At 43.8% G+C, this 13084-nt stretch overlaps 2 protein-coding genes across 2 annotated transcripts in view; both read right to left on the bottom strand.

The window, feature by feature from the left end:
* SRSF4 (serine and arginine rich splicing factor 4) overlaps window positions 1-13084 on the bottom strand; it is a 213580-nt gene that overhangs the window by 68657 nt on the left and 131839 nt on the right. The window lies entirely within an intron of this gene.
* LOC130475775 (lethal(3)malignant brain tumor-like protein 4) overlaps window positions 1-13084 on the bottom strand; it is a 61434-nt gene that overhangs the window by 517 nt on the left and 47833 nt on the right. Inside the window, exon 20 of the mRNA XM_056847639.1 lies at window positions 5577-5639. Within this exon, the coding sequence (XP_056703617.1) occupies window positions 5577-5639 (63 nt within the window). The remainder of the gene's footprint in view (window positions 1-5576; window positions 5640-13084) is intronic.

Below are 13084 nucleotides of genomic sequence, written 5' to 3'. Positions count from 1 at the left end.
TAGTGCCAAGTCAGATCACTGGTCTATCTCAGCTCAGTACTGTTCACCGACGAGGGGTGGCTCTCTGGGGCTTCAGGTTAAGAAGGGTCTTTTTCTAACACCTGCTGCCTGAGGAGTGCCTTGACTGGAGATGCCTGGGACCAAAGCGGTGACGGTTTTTTTTTTTTTTTTGCATGCAATGGAGGTGCCTCTACCGTGACGCCACAGCTCTTGCTTAATATGCAACAGTTTTTTTGTGAGTGGCTCTCTTCGGTAAAAGAATAAATAATCCCAAATTTACTGAGAAGTGGGCATTATTAGTAAAACACTGGAATTAGTTTCAAGGTAAAATGCAATCCTATGCCCTTTTCTCACTCTTATGATCATAAATTCTGACTGAATGGATTAAGGATGGTGAATAGATTTTTGGAAGTTACAGTATTAAAAGGTGTCTCTAAGGATCTCATGCATGGAGAGAAAGTAACATTGTTTAGTACAGATACAACAAAATTTCAAAATTTCAAATTAAATACTGCTATTTAAAGCCGGAGCTTGATGGGAATATCCTTGGGGTTTGGATGATTGGTCTTGCCCTGCTCCTCCTTTATATGATTTTTTATTATTCGTAGTTTTAACTTCTCTTCTTCTTGTATGGATACAGTCATGCCATATTGGATGTTTTGAGTGTTTTAAGAAATAAAAACTTTTTTTAAAGCTCTTGTTTGCGCCCAGTTTATAACTGAGCAGAGAATCCAAAAAGAGACACACACGCATGAACACATGAAGCTGCCTTATACTGAATCAGACCCCTGGTTCATCCAAGTCAGTATTGTCTGCTCAGACTGGTAGTGGCTCTCCAGGGTCTCAGGCAGAGGTCCTTCACATCACCTACTTGCCTAGTCCCTTAACTGGAGATGCCAGGGATTGAACGTGGGACCTTCTGCATGCCAAGCAGATGCTCTACCACTGAGCCACAGTCACATACCCAGCCCAGCCTTTTCATAGCCTGGGTACTGAAACTGCATGAAGGAGGAGGAGTTGAGGTGGCTGGGAAAGGAACAGTTGTTTTCCCAGCCTGAGCAAAAGGTGCAAGCATGTGTGCTGGCTGCTTCTTTCTCCTTTGCAAGAAAGAGGAGAGAAGAGGCTGCTACTGACGGGTCACCTTAAAGAGAAGTATAATGAAATGAATTCAGCAGCACACGAGGAGGGGCAGAGAGCTACTTTTAGTGGCCTGGAGAGCGACCGGTCATTCCTGAGTGACGTTTTGCCCGCCCTTGCTTTACGGGGCAGGGATACCGTGGAAGTCACAGGTCTTAATTGAAGAGGACTAGTGAGGAAGACAGATGATACTCATGTCCAAATGTACTACAAAATACAGCATAGTCCATTGCTGCTTAATATATTTAAGGTCAAGTGCTTAATGCCCCAAAAACACAGCTTATGCAAATATATTTAATAGGCACTAAAAACTTTGAACAGATCAATGAAACGCTTGCATTAAAATGGTGAACTCTAGGAATTAGCTAAGTAGGGTGGCCATTTAACTCTGAGTACAGCTTCGCATCGAAGGCTTTGACCTCTGAGTCAGAAGTTCTGTATCCCTTTAAGGGTCTGCAGTGTCCTCTGGCAAGCCACAACCTCCCTGTTCCTCGTTTTCTGAAACTGCGGACTGGTTCACACATGCAGAAGCAAGAGGCAGCAGAATCCTGAGGTGGTAGAACGGACAGTACCACTTCAGACTGTATATGGGTGGAAAGTACTTTCTACCGCTCCGTGCACAGTTTTGCATCATTTTGGTTGGTCCTAATAAAAGGTGTTATGTGGACTGTGGCTTGGTTTTGGATTTTGAACCGGAATGACTGCAAACAACTTCCAAATACTAACCATCATGTCACTGGCCTTTTATGCACGGGTTGTTTCCGTGGTGATCACCCCTCCCTGACTACTTCGGGGCTTCGTTTTCATTATGCACTTCTTTTCCGACCTTTAGAAGTTACTTTGCTCTCTTCCTGCGTTTTCTGGATGCCGCCAGAAACACCATCCAGAAAACATGGGGGAAATGTGGGGAGATTGGGAGGGGGGGTGATAGCCACGTAAACAACCCATGCCTAAGAAGAAGAGTTAGTTTTTATATGCCGACTTTCTCTGCCACTTAAGGGAGAATCAAACCGGCTAACAATCACCTTCCTTTCCCCACAACAGACACCCTGTGAGGTAGGTGGGGCTGAGAGAGCTCTAAGAGAGCAGTGACTAGCCCAAGGGCACCCAGCTGGCTTCATTTGGAAGAGTGGGGAAACAAATCCAGATTAGCCTCTGCCGCTCATGTGGAGGAGTGGGGAATCAAACCTGGTTCTCCAGATCAGAGTCCACCTCTCCAAACCACCGCTCTTAACCACTACACTACGCTGGCTCTCATAAAAGGCCATTAAGGCACAGAAACCATTTGGATTCTCATGTGTGGCCTTTCTTGCCTTTTCATCCAATGAACTACCAAGCCACTTAGCTGCAGAGACCTCATCTGAATGTGGTCCTAAGATGCCGGCGTCACTCCCTGGCTATGGCTCACTAGCAATTTTGTTCAATCTGCTTTTTTTTTTTTTAAAACAAAATTGTTCTTTGCAGAAATTTATTCTCTTTTCAACTATGGCCATTTAGTAAATAAACTGAAAATGAAAATTAAAGCACAACCACCCACTCCCTCCTCACTAGCTATCATTACTTACCCAAATACAGTACATTTGGGCAGCTCAATTGCTGCTAATGGACTGTTATAGCAAAGTTCAGCAGTTTTGTCACCCAACAACTTATCCCAGCCAGAATCTAGCAAAGAGGGCATTAAAATTGGCTTAATTTCAGCCTAGTCTAGGCTTGGATGAGAAATGTATCTGCCTCATGCCAAGTGGGGAATCTAGAGCCTAGCAGCCTTTTTCATGGAATCTTTGAGGGATTAATACAGGAGCCACTGTGCAGAAAGGCACCAAGGTCTTAAGATAAAATGGCAGTGAAATTTTTACTTAAGAGCCAGTGTGGTGTAGTGACTAGAGTGTTGGACTAGGATCTGGGAGACCCAGGTTCAAATTTCCACTATGCTATGGAGGCTTGCTGGGTGAACTTGGGGCAGTCACTCGCACGCAGCCTAACTTTACCTCACAGGGTTGTTGTGAGGATAAAAAGGAGGAGAGGAGGAATAATCTTGTAGCGCCACCTCATACGTCAGAATTGGACTATAAGAGAAACATTTCCTAAGACAATTTGGTATTGATCTTTTCTCCTTCTAGCAGAAGCCTAGAAATATGAAAATAAGATTTTTAGCATTCCAAGCAGGAACCAGTGGGTCAGAAATGCTCCTAATCCCTGCACTGTGGAATTAAAAAAATCAAAAACCCTTGCATGGTACAGCTGCTATTTATTAAAAATAACCCCACTCTTTATGCCTAGACTGGCTAATTACCAAAGATAATAGGGCCATAATGTAGCATGTCACGGGAAGCAGAAGCGGACAGAACCATTATAATTTAAATCCAAAGTGGAAGGTGCAACTAGGGATTATACATGGCCCCCAATGCCAATAACAATGTAGAAAATATTGCCAGTGTAATGTTTTTCCTGCCCTTATCTAGATGGACCAGGCTAGACCAATCTTGTCAGATCTTGGGGTCGGTTAGCACTTGGATGGCAGACCACCAAGGAAGTCCAGGGTCACCATGCAGAGGCAGGCAATGGCACATGAACACATGAAGCTGCCTTATACTGAATCAGACCCTTGGCCCATCCACGTTAGTATTGTCTACTCAGACTGGCAGCGGCTCTCCAGGGTCTCCGGCAGAGGTCTTTCACATCGCCTACTCGCCTAGTCCCTTTAACTGGAGATGCCGGAGGATTGAACGTGGGACCTTCTGCATGCCAAGCAGATGCTCTACCACTGAGCCACAGCCCCTCCCCAAACCACCTCTGTTGGTCTCTTGTCATGAAAACCCTACGGGGGCACCAAAGATCAGCTGCAAACTGACAGTGCTTTCCACTATCAACGCGGCGGCAGCTTAAGTTCCTGTAAACCCACACCTGCTATGTGTTTACAAGGAACTGAAGCTGCCAAAGAGAATTAAATGGCAGCTGGCCACCTACCACTGAGGTTAACTGGCAGCGCAAGAACAGCCTTTTGCTCTTGTAGGACAATATGTGTTACCATTGCAAAATACTGTAAAAAATGGCTGTTAGTACGAAGCCTAATAACGGTGGGATCACCAGGGTATTGGACGCATCCTGATTTGCATCAAGAAACGCTACAAGGCGAAAGAATGGCCTGCAGGTATTATGTGGTCTTCCTCAGAGACAGCAGCACTAGCAAGGTTTAAAAGTTGTCAAGAGGTCTTACGCATGTTGGTGATCTCAGCTGTTGATAAAACACTAGAAGAAACTGGGGAAAGATGTGCACACAAGATGGACCCACAAATCCCTCGACAAACGGGGGCTTCACAATCTAAGAGAAGAAAAGTCCACAGGGCCAAGAGGGGAATGTAGCCATCTTAGATCATGTTTTGTCTGAAAAAGAAACTGCTGTCTAGATCGCCTTGGGTACCAGTGTAAAGCATGGCTATTTGGCTTCCTTAGGTTGGCTTTAAAGCGTTTCATTATTTTAATGGTAAGTAAATTGATCCAGTTGAATCAAACAGTGGCTCGTATGGTTCTGTTTTGGCACCCGGTATATTGATAAATGTAGTGTAAGTAATAAATGTCACTAATTTGGCTGCGTAAGCTGTGGCTGCTTTGATTTGTTGGTAGAAAAGAATGGAAATGTACGGAAAAAAAATATTTAGGGGAGATGAGAAAGGGAGATTCTGGCACATTACAAGTGGGTACAGGAAGGCACTGCCCTGGGAGAGGGAAGTGAACTATGGATAGCTGTGAAGACAACTTCCAGTATCAGGGAGGTGAGTAGCAGGAGGAGAAAATGTTCTGTAAGGGGGGTGGGAGGAATGATGAACCCCATAAGGACTGGAATGATTTTTCCACTGAAAGTGGGACGCTGTAACTGAATAACATCTCAGCCTTATCTACCTCGCAGGATTGTGGTGAGGTTAAAATGGAGGTAAGTGATGTAAGGTGCACTGGGCCCCCGCTGGGGAAAAAGGTGGAGTGTAAACAGAGTAGATAAATAATAAAGCTGAAGTCAAGAGGGGGAACAAACAAAAGACTGCTTGCTGAGTAGGAAGGAGAGAAAGAAACAGGGAAAGGGAAGAGGCTATGAGGGCTGGCAGGAGGAAAGAAAGAGGAAATTGTGTGGGGAAGGAGATGCAGGGGGGAATGAAGTGACCGCTCAAGTCCTTGCTGATTCTCTGCTTGTTCTATATAACACCTTGTCTGTCTTAAGAACTACAAAAGCAGATTATATTACACAGAAGAACAAAATACCAAATGTGCATAATTTGCATAATAAATGCAGCATTTTTGCTTTTCTGGGAAAATAATTTGCCTTATTTGGTGCATAGATTTTATTTTAAAAATTTTTTGGGGGGTGGAGTACATCATGTCTGCCTTTCAGAAACAGCAATATGGTTTGATGTGCTTTTTGAATTACACAGACAAGACTCACTTACCTCTTGCCGGAATAACGCAGCCTGGTCCTTGCAACCTGGTAAACGCTGGACAAAGCCAGCCACCTAAACAAGTATTGCAAACAAAGGGCGGAAATATTAAAGGGACAACCGGAAACCTGTCAACAAAAGTACTTTCTGAAAGCCAAACCTTTTCACCTGCTTCGCCAATACATTTTTATTCATTTGAACAAAACATTGCAACGATTAAGTTGCTAGTTCTCGAAATTCAGAACCCAAATCATGATATATATTTTTTGCCGTCAAGTCACAGCTTACTCATGGTGACCTCGTAGGGTTTCACGACCCTGGTATTCCCTGGTGGTCTCCCACGAATACTAACCAGGGTCGACTCTGCTTGGCTTCTGAGATCTGATGAATTGAGGCTAGCCTGGGCTATCCAAGTCAGGGCCAAATCATGATACGCACTTCTAAACATGAAGGCAAAGCAGGGCTTATACCCCATCCCATTTTTATGTAGCGGCCTTTGGGGGGCAGAACAATGGCAATAACCAGGGTTTGTTAGTTCAGCCATCGTGCCAAACTATAGTTAGCACAAAGCCTGGCTTGCAAACCAACTTTAAATCATGGTTTCAGATGGCTGGCTGGTTGCAAACCACAATTTCTCAGTTTGGTCACTACAAGAAGCTGCTGTGGTTCGTGGTGCAATGTCAGAATGGCGCTACAGACCAGAACAGTAGCAATAATGAGGAAAGAGAGACTCCTTGAGAATAAACAAAACAGGGAAGGCACAACTACGAGCGGCTCATGCAATTGCTTGGGGGGCACCAGCAAGGCAGCCCCACAGGTTTGTTCCTGGGCCTCTTGCGATAATGAAGTACAATTCTTGGATCAATGCAGCGCAGGTGCTTGGGGCAGCACAGTGAATTGAGCTGGCTGGAGCCCAAAGAGAAAAATAAACACGGTTAAGTTTAAAAACAAGAGAAGGAATCTGGCAAACCCATGGATTGTTATCCCCAGCTTGGATGCTACTGGGAAGTAAGAACCCCCGCCCCCTACACACACACTTTCCATCTACCTCCTGGGTTTTCCCCATCTTTCCTGTGCTTTTTGCTGACTTTTCTTTGCTGTGATGTTTTGGGAAAGACTGCAATGAAGAGGGGAGGGGATGGGAATGTCCACATCTTCCTGGTTATGTACACATCAGTGCCATATTCCCTGGCCCAGTCCCCCATGGCAGCTTTCAAAAACAATAACTGGCAATTGACAAATCATAATAATGTTATCACAATCTGTCTATCGGGTTCTTTGAACTCCCAGGTTTCATTTTAAAAAGCAAGTTTCTAGCCCCTTTGGTTGCAGACACATGCCTTTCCTCTTATATCTCCACAATGAAATGGGCCAGAGACCAACTTTTTAAAATGAAAGTTGGGGATTCAAAGAACCTGACAGAGAGATTGTTATTCCATTATATTGATGTGTCAATTGTGGAACAAAAATAAAAAGTCCCTCTACTAGGAGAGTGAGACAGGGTAACTGCAGGGAAACACAGCATGTGGAATCTCCACTGCTGCTGCATTTTACTAGCAGTTGCAGCAACGACAAAGAAACCACACAAGACCATCCCCAGTATAAAAAATAATAGGAATAATGTTCATGTTATACTATCTAAGGCCATAATAGGCATTAGGCAACAGGAGGGGAGGAAGCACAAATCCCTCTGCAACTCTTCACTTTAACATCTCCAGGAAGAGAAGGCATGCTCTGATCAAGCAGCTCAGTAATCTGGTGCTTAGAGCTGTTTAGCTTGGAAAGAAGGCGGTCAAGGGAAGACATGATAAGAGGTCTATAAAATTATGCAGGGTATGGAGAGAGTGGACAGGGAGAAGCTTTTCTCCCTCTCTCATAATACTAGAATGCGGGGTCATCTGCTGAAGCTGGAGGGTGAGAGATTCAAAACTGATAAAAGGAAGTATTTCTTCACACAATGTATAGTTGAATTGTGGAACTCCCTGCCCCAGAATGTGGTGATGGCTGCCAATTTGGGAGGCTTTAAGAGGGCAGTGGACACATTTCTAGAGGAGAGGGGTATTCATGGCTACTAGTAAACATGGATACTAGTCATGATGCATACCTATTCTCTCCAGGATCAGAGGAGCAGGCCTAATATATTAGCTGCTGTGGAACACAGGCAGGATAATGCAGCTGCAGTTGTCTTGTTTGTGGGCTTCCTAGAGGCCCCTGGTTGGCCACTGCGTGAACAGACTGCTGGACTTGATGGACCTTGGTCTGATCCAACATGGCTTTTCTTATGTTCTTATGCTCACTAAAGGGAATAATTCTATTTTACAAGCATTTTCTTGACTTTGTATAGATGTGACATTCCTATTGCCAGTATCACAGCACAAATAGTTACAAGCGACACTGCCAGAAACAATTTCCTCCTTTTAAAACTCTTGGTTATCTAATGTCTTGCTCTAAGCTTCAGTAAGAAATACATTCTGTCCATTCGCAGCTTAGCCAGTTTAAATTCCTATCTCAGCTTTTCTTGGACAACATCCTTCCAGATTTATTTTCTTTATCCTTTACATTACTGTTATACAGTCAAAACCTCCCAAGAAGCGGGTGTCATCCTGAGTCCTGCAATTCACATCGATCCATTCTTATTAATAATGTGGGGGTGTGATTAAATATATCAAAAAATGGCCCCAGTTTTCCTTGCATGACTGATCCTCGTAACATGGGATATGGAGAGATGGACTGGAGAAAGAACTGAGGCGTTCCAGTATAAATAGCTGAGGGCAGGGCCAAGAGCAGATTCAGATTAACACGGCTAAGAGTAACTTTTGAACAGCTTGCCATAGATTTCTAATTTAAATACTGAAATCTAGGTCCAAACACAAGCGTTTTGAAATGGGAGACTCTTAAGAAAAAGAGTATCAAGAGAGTTCATTTGGTTGGACAGTCTTTTTTCCTGTTTTGTTGGGGGGGGGAAATTTCTAAGCTGCTAGTACACTGTAATGTTACATGCATTTGATTGGGGAAGGGGTTATGCAATGTGCTGTTTGATATCTGCCTGTTAAGCCCAGAGTAAGAGAAGTGAGTACACGGAGTGCCCCTTTTGTGATGTCTCAGATGTGACTCTGAGTAGAAAGCGCAAGAGGGCCTGTCTATCTGCAGGGTTCCATCTGGGTGTCCTGGACCAAGAACTTTTAATAGCTGCCTATGAAAAAGTTTTCAAGAGCCCCGTGGCGCAGAGTGGTAAACAGCGGTACCGCAGTCAAAATCTCTGCTCACGACCTGAGTTCGATCCCTATGGAAGTTGGTTTCAGGTAGCCGGCTCAAGGTTGACTCAGCCTTCCATCCTTCCGAGGTCGGTAAAATGAGTACCCAGCTTGCTGGAGCTAATGTGTAGATGACTGGGAAAGGCAATGGCAAACCACACCGTAAACCTAGTCTGCCTAGTAAACGTTGGGATGTGATGTCACCCCATGGGTCAGTAATGTTCCGGTGCTTGCAGGGGGGGAACAACCTTTACCTTTATGAAAAAGTTTAGCAATAAGAACTTGGGAACTTCACCTTAACACAGAGTTATAAGGGCAACAGGGTACATGGGAGGCAAAAGTGATTTCCAGTCTAGCTTAGCCTTAGCTTCCATGTGTTAAATTTTTGTTCTTATGCTTAAGATATTTGCATTATTTGATTGTCCTTGCAGTGCCTACTGGTAGAGATTAATTTTTTTAGCTGTCCATTCTATCCTCTACTGAGTACTGGCTATGCGGCCTGCGTAGAAGTTTAAGAATTTTCTGATCATATAATTTACATTCATGTTTTTCATGCTATTCTTATGTAACTACTTCAACATTGGGGAACCCCCCCCCCCATTTCTTGGCCTTTTTTTAATGTATGGATTTTATTACGCTTTTATGTTATTACACTTGTTAACAATAAATTAATTTTTTTTTAAAAAAATCTAGGTCCTAAAGACTGGAAGGTGAAAAACTATAATTCAGGCATTAAAAAACACACATCCCATATCAGTGCTGATGGTGCTGGTAACATGGAGGGGGGTGTCTCTCAATCCCTGCAGAAAAGTGCTTAAATACTATTCATTAGTAATCACAACGAGTTTCCTTAACAGCACAAATCAAAGTAGTATTTGGGTTGCTTTGACATTTTGCAGCCATCCTCAATAAGAGATTTGGACAGGCTTCCCACCCCTGTATTAATATCTCCCTGAGGATTAGCAATTGGGAGTTAAGACTGTCATACGTTAATACATTTTGTGATCCAAACTCAGCGCCTTTTCAACTAACACTTGGGAAACATGGTAAGAAGCTTTTGAGAAATTAAAAAATCAAAAACCAAATGACAATTCTCACTAGAGGAAAAAATTATTCGGAGCAAGCCTCTGCTTGAGGTCTTGAGTGACTAACAGATCATTTTATGTTCTTCCTAGCAATTGAAGGGATGTCGTTACAGCAAGCTGTGAAAAATTAAAGACAGCCTCCTTGATTTTGCTTGAGTACCACTCAAATAATGTTAGAGGTAATCTTTTCTAAACTCCCAGCTCTGGGCATTTATGAGCATTTCATCACACAACCTCTAGCTTCATAAGCAACTGAGTTCTGTCCATGTTACATCCTCCTCTAAGGCTGACGGCTAAGCTTCACATTTCCCGATTCTGCTTCTTCCTCAGGACATCTGAAAGTGGACACAAGGTGAGAGTTTCCACAATGGAACCCATTTTACTGACCTATTGGCTGCAATCCAAAGAACACTTTCTTGGGAGTCAGCCCCATTGAATAAAATGGGACTCACTTCTGAAGGTACCTGCTTAGGATTGCTCCCACAAGTATTACTATAGTCTTAGCAACTCCACTGTGTAATGAATTTCCTTGACTCTCCATGTTTCATGATCTCTTCTCTACTCATAAAGCCCCTCAGGAGAATGTGTGTGTCAGGTTAGGATGTGGATACTAATCACAACTTTTACCTAGTTCAGCCATTTGTTTTGTTTTGTTTTGTATTTGAGGTACTTATGTCATTTCATTTTAGCTGCAGCTATTTTATTTTTGGAGGGGAAATGGCATGGTATAGCCTGGTCTCATCGGACCTCGGAAGCTAAGCAAGGGTCAATATTTGGAACGGAGACCACCAAGGAAGACTCTGCAGAGGCAGGCAATGTCAAACCACCTCTGCTTCTCACATACCTTGAAAGCCGCTTGCCAGGTTTGCTATCAGTCATTTGCCACGTGATGGCATATATGACCATATTTATTGTTATTTGCACTTTGATTTTTGATATCCATTGATTAATTATAGTGTTAGTGGCCTTAAAAGATATGGGAATGGAAAGGGGAGTGAAAAATACGTTTTAAAAATATTTAAAAATATAGGATGAATCCCTATCTCTGCCATAAACATGCTACGCAAAACTGAATAAGCACAGGCCATCTGACCTTCCACCATCTGAATAAAAAGAAAATGAGCTCATAAGAACATATGAACATAAGAAAGGCCATGCTGGATCAGACCAAGGCCCATCAAGTCCAGCAGTCTGTTCACACAGTGGCCAACCAGGTGCCTCTAGGAAGCCCACAAACAAGACAACTGCAGCATCCTGCCTGTGTTCCACAGCACCTAATATAATAGGCAGGCTCATCTGACTCTGGAGAGAATAGGTATGCATCATGACCAGTATCCATTTTTACTAGTACCATGAATACCCCTCTCCTCCATGAACATGTTCACTACCCTCTTAAAGCCTTCCAAGTTGGCAGCCATCACCACATCCTGGGGCAGGAAGTTCCACAATTCAACCACGCATTGTGTGGAGAAATACTTCCTTTTATCTGTTTTGAATCTCTCACCCTCCAGCTTCAGCATTCTAGTATTATAAGAGATGGATAAAAGCTTCTCCCTCTCAACTCTAACTAACAGATAAGATGCTATGACAAATGCTTGGTATCCAAATAAAAATGGGAACATAACTGCAGTCCTTGGCTCTTAGTTAGAAGTGGGCTCCACTGAACTCAGTGGGACTCTCATCTGAGTAAATACATGTAGGTCAGGCTTTATGCCTGACACTTCCTCATAGATTGCATGATATTGATCTTTCCAAGTAAAAGGCACTGGCCTTTGAGAAAAGTAGGTTCGCCATGCACTTTAAAAAAGCACTTCCTGTCCTAGTTTGATTGGTTAGAAAGCTCTGTGCAGGAAGGGTGTTCTTCAGATACTCCTAAAATACTCATGAACAGCTGATGGGTAGGATAAAAGAGAGCATGCTCGTGGCTTTACAGTGCAATCCTAAACAGAGTTCAAGCCCTCTTGAACTTTCAAGCCCTCTTTCTTCAACAGGCGGAGAAGGTGCTTACGACTGCAGTGTTAGTTTACTTTGTCCTGCATGATAATGAGTAAAGTCCTGAAAATATTAATTGAACTGGATGAAAGCAGGATTGTGGTCAAGGGAGATCACCGTTAGCAATCTTAAGACCAGTCATTTAAAGAACGTTGCCTAAGAAAGAACAAAATTTGCAAATTCATATTTGCATGCCAACATGCACAGCTGCTGTGCTGTATTTCTTTCAAAAAGTGATATGTTACCTCTCCAGAGATGTAGCAACTTAGAGCAGAAATATGTTTTACATTCTGTAATGCTTTTCCCCGCTTGGGGAAAAAAAAACCCAGAATGAAGTTCTGGTTGCAGTGATTTAGAGGGAGTTTAACATACAATGAAAGTGCCTTTTTCTTGCTGATGTTCATCTACATATGCTATCCCAGCTACTATGGGTTCCTTGGAAAGCTGGCAACAAAGGTTATGGAATTTGGTGGTATTAAGCCCAGCCCCTAACTTACCTGGGGCTGTGAACTGCAGGGTGGGGTGGGGTAGGGGGCGGGCACGGAGAGGAGCTCGGGGCGGCAGCAGGGAGTCAGAGGCGGGACACCTCTCCCGATGCGGGCTTCCAGCCATCCTCACCAGGGCAGTGGCCAGAAGGGGTGGGGAGAACAGACCTGCCGCATGAAGCACATCATGTCGGCACACACACCCCTTTTAAGGCCAGATGCTGCCAAACCTGCGCGCTCTTTCCATCCTCCCCTTGTTGCAACTGTCATTATTTCCTGGATACTGTGATAATGCTATTTAGTTATACTTCTGTATGTAGTTTTCACCAGCTTGGTGTAGTGGTTAAGAGCGGTGGTTTGGAGCAGTGGCTTGATTCCCCACTCCTCCACATGAACAGCAGATGCTAATCTGGTGAACTGGATTTGTTTCCCCACTCCTACACACAAAGCCAGCTGGGTGACCCTGGGCTGGTCACAGCTGTCTTAGAGCTCTCTCAGCCCCACTACCTCACAGGGTGTCTGTTGTGGGGAGGGGAAGGGAAGGTGAGTGTAAGCCGGCTTGAGTCTCCCTTAAGTGGTAGAGAAAGTTGGAATATAAAAACCAACTCCTCTTCTTCTTCTACTTTGTCACAGCAAAGTGGGTGGTTTGGGCATAGGGACAGATCCAGTTGTGGGGAGGCTGCACCTGTGTGCACGCCTCCCCC

The sequence above is a fragment of the Euleptes europaea genome, chromosome 3, assembly GCF_029931775.1.
Source record: "Euleptes europaea isolate rEulEur1 chromosome 3, rEulEur1.hap1, whole genome shotgun sequence".
NCBI classification, from domain to species: domain Eukaryota; kingdom Metazoa; phylum Chordata; class Lepidosauria; order Squamata; family Sphaerodactylidae; genus Euleptes; species Euleptes europaea.
Note: the sequence above shows the minus strand (reverse complement) of the source record. Positions and strands in the feature narration are given on the sequence as shown.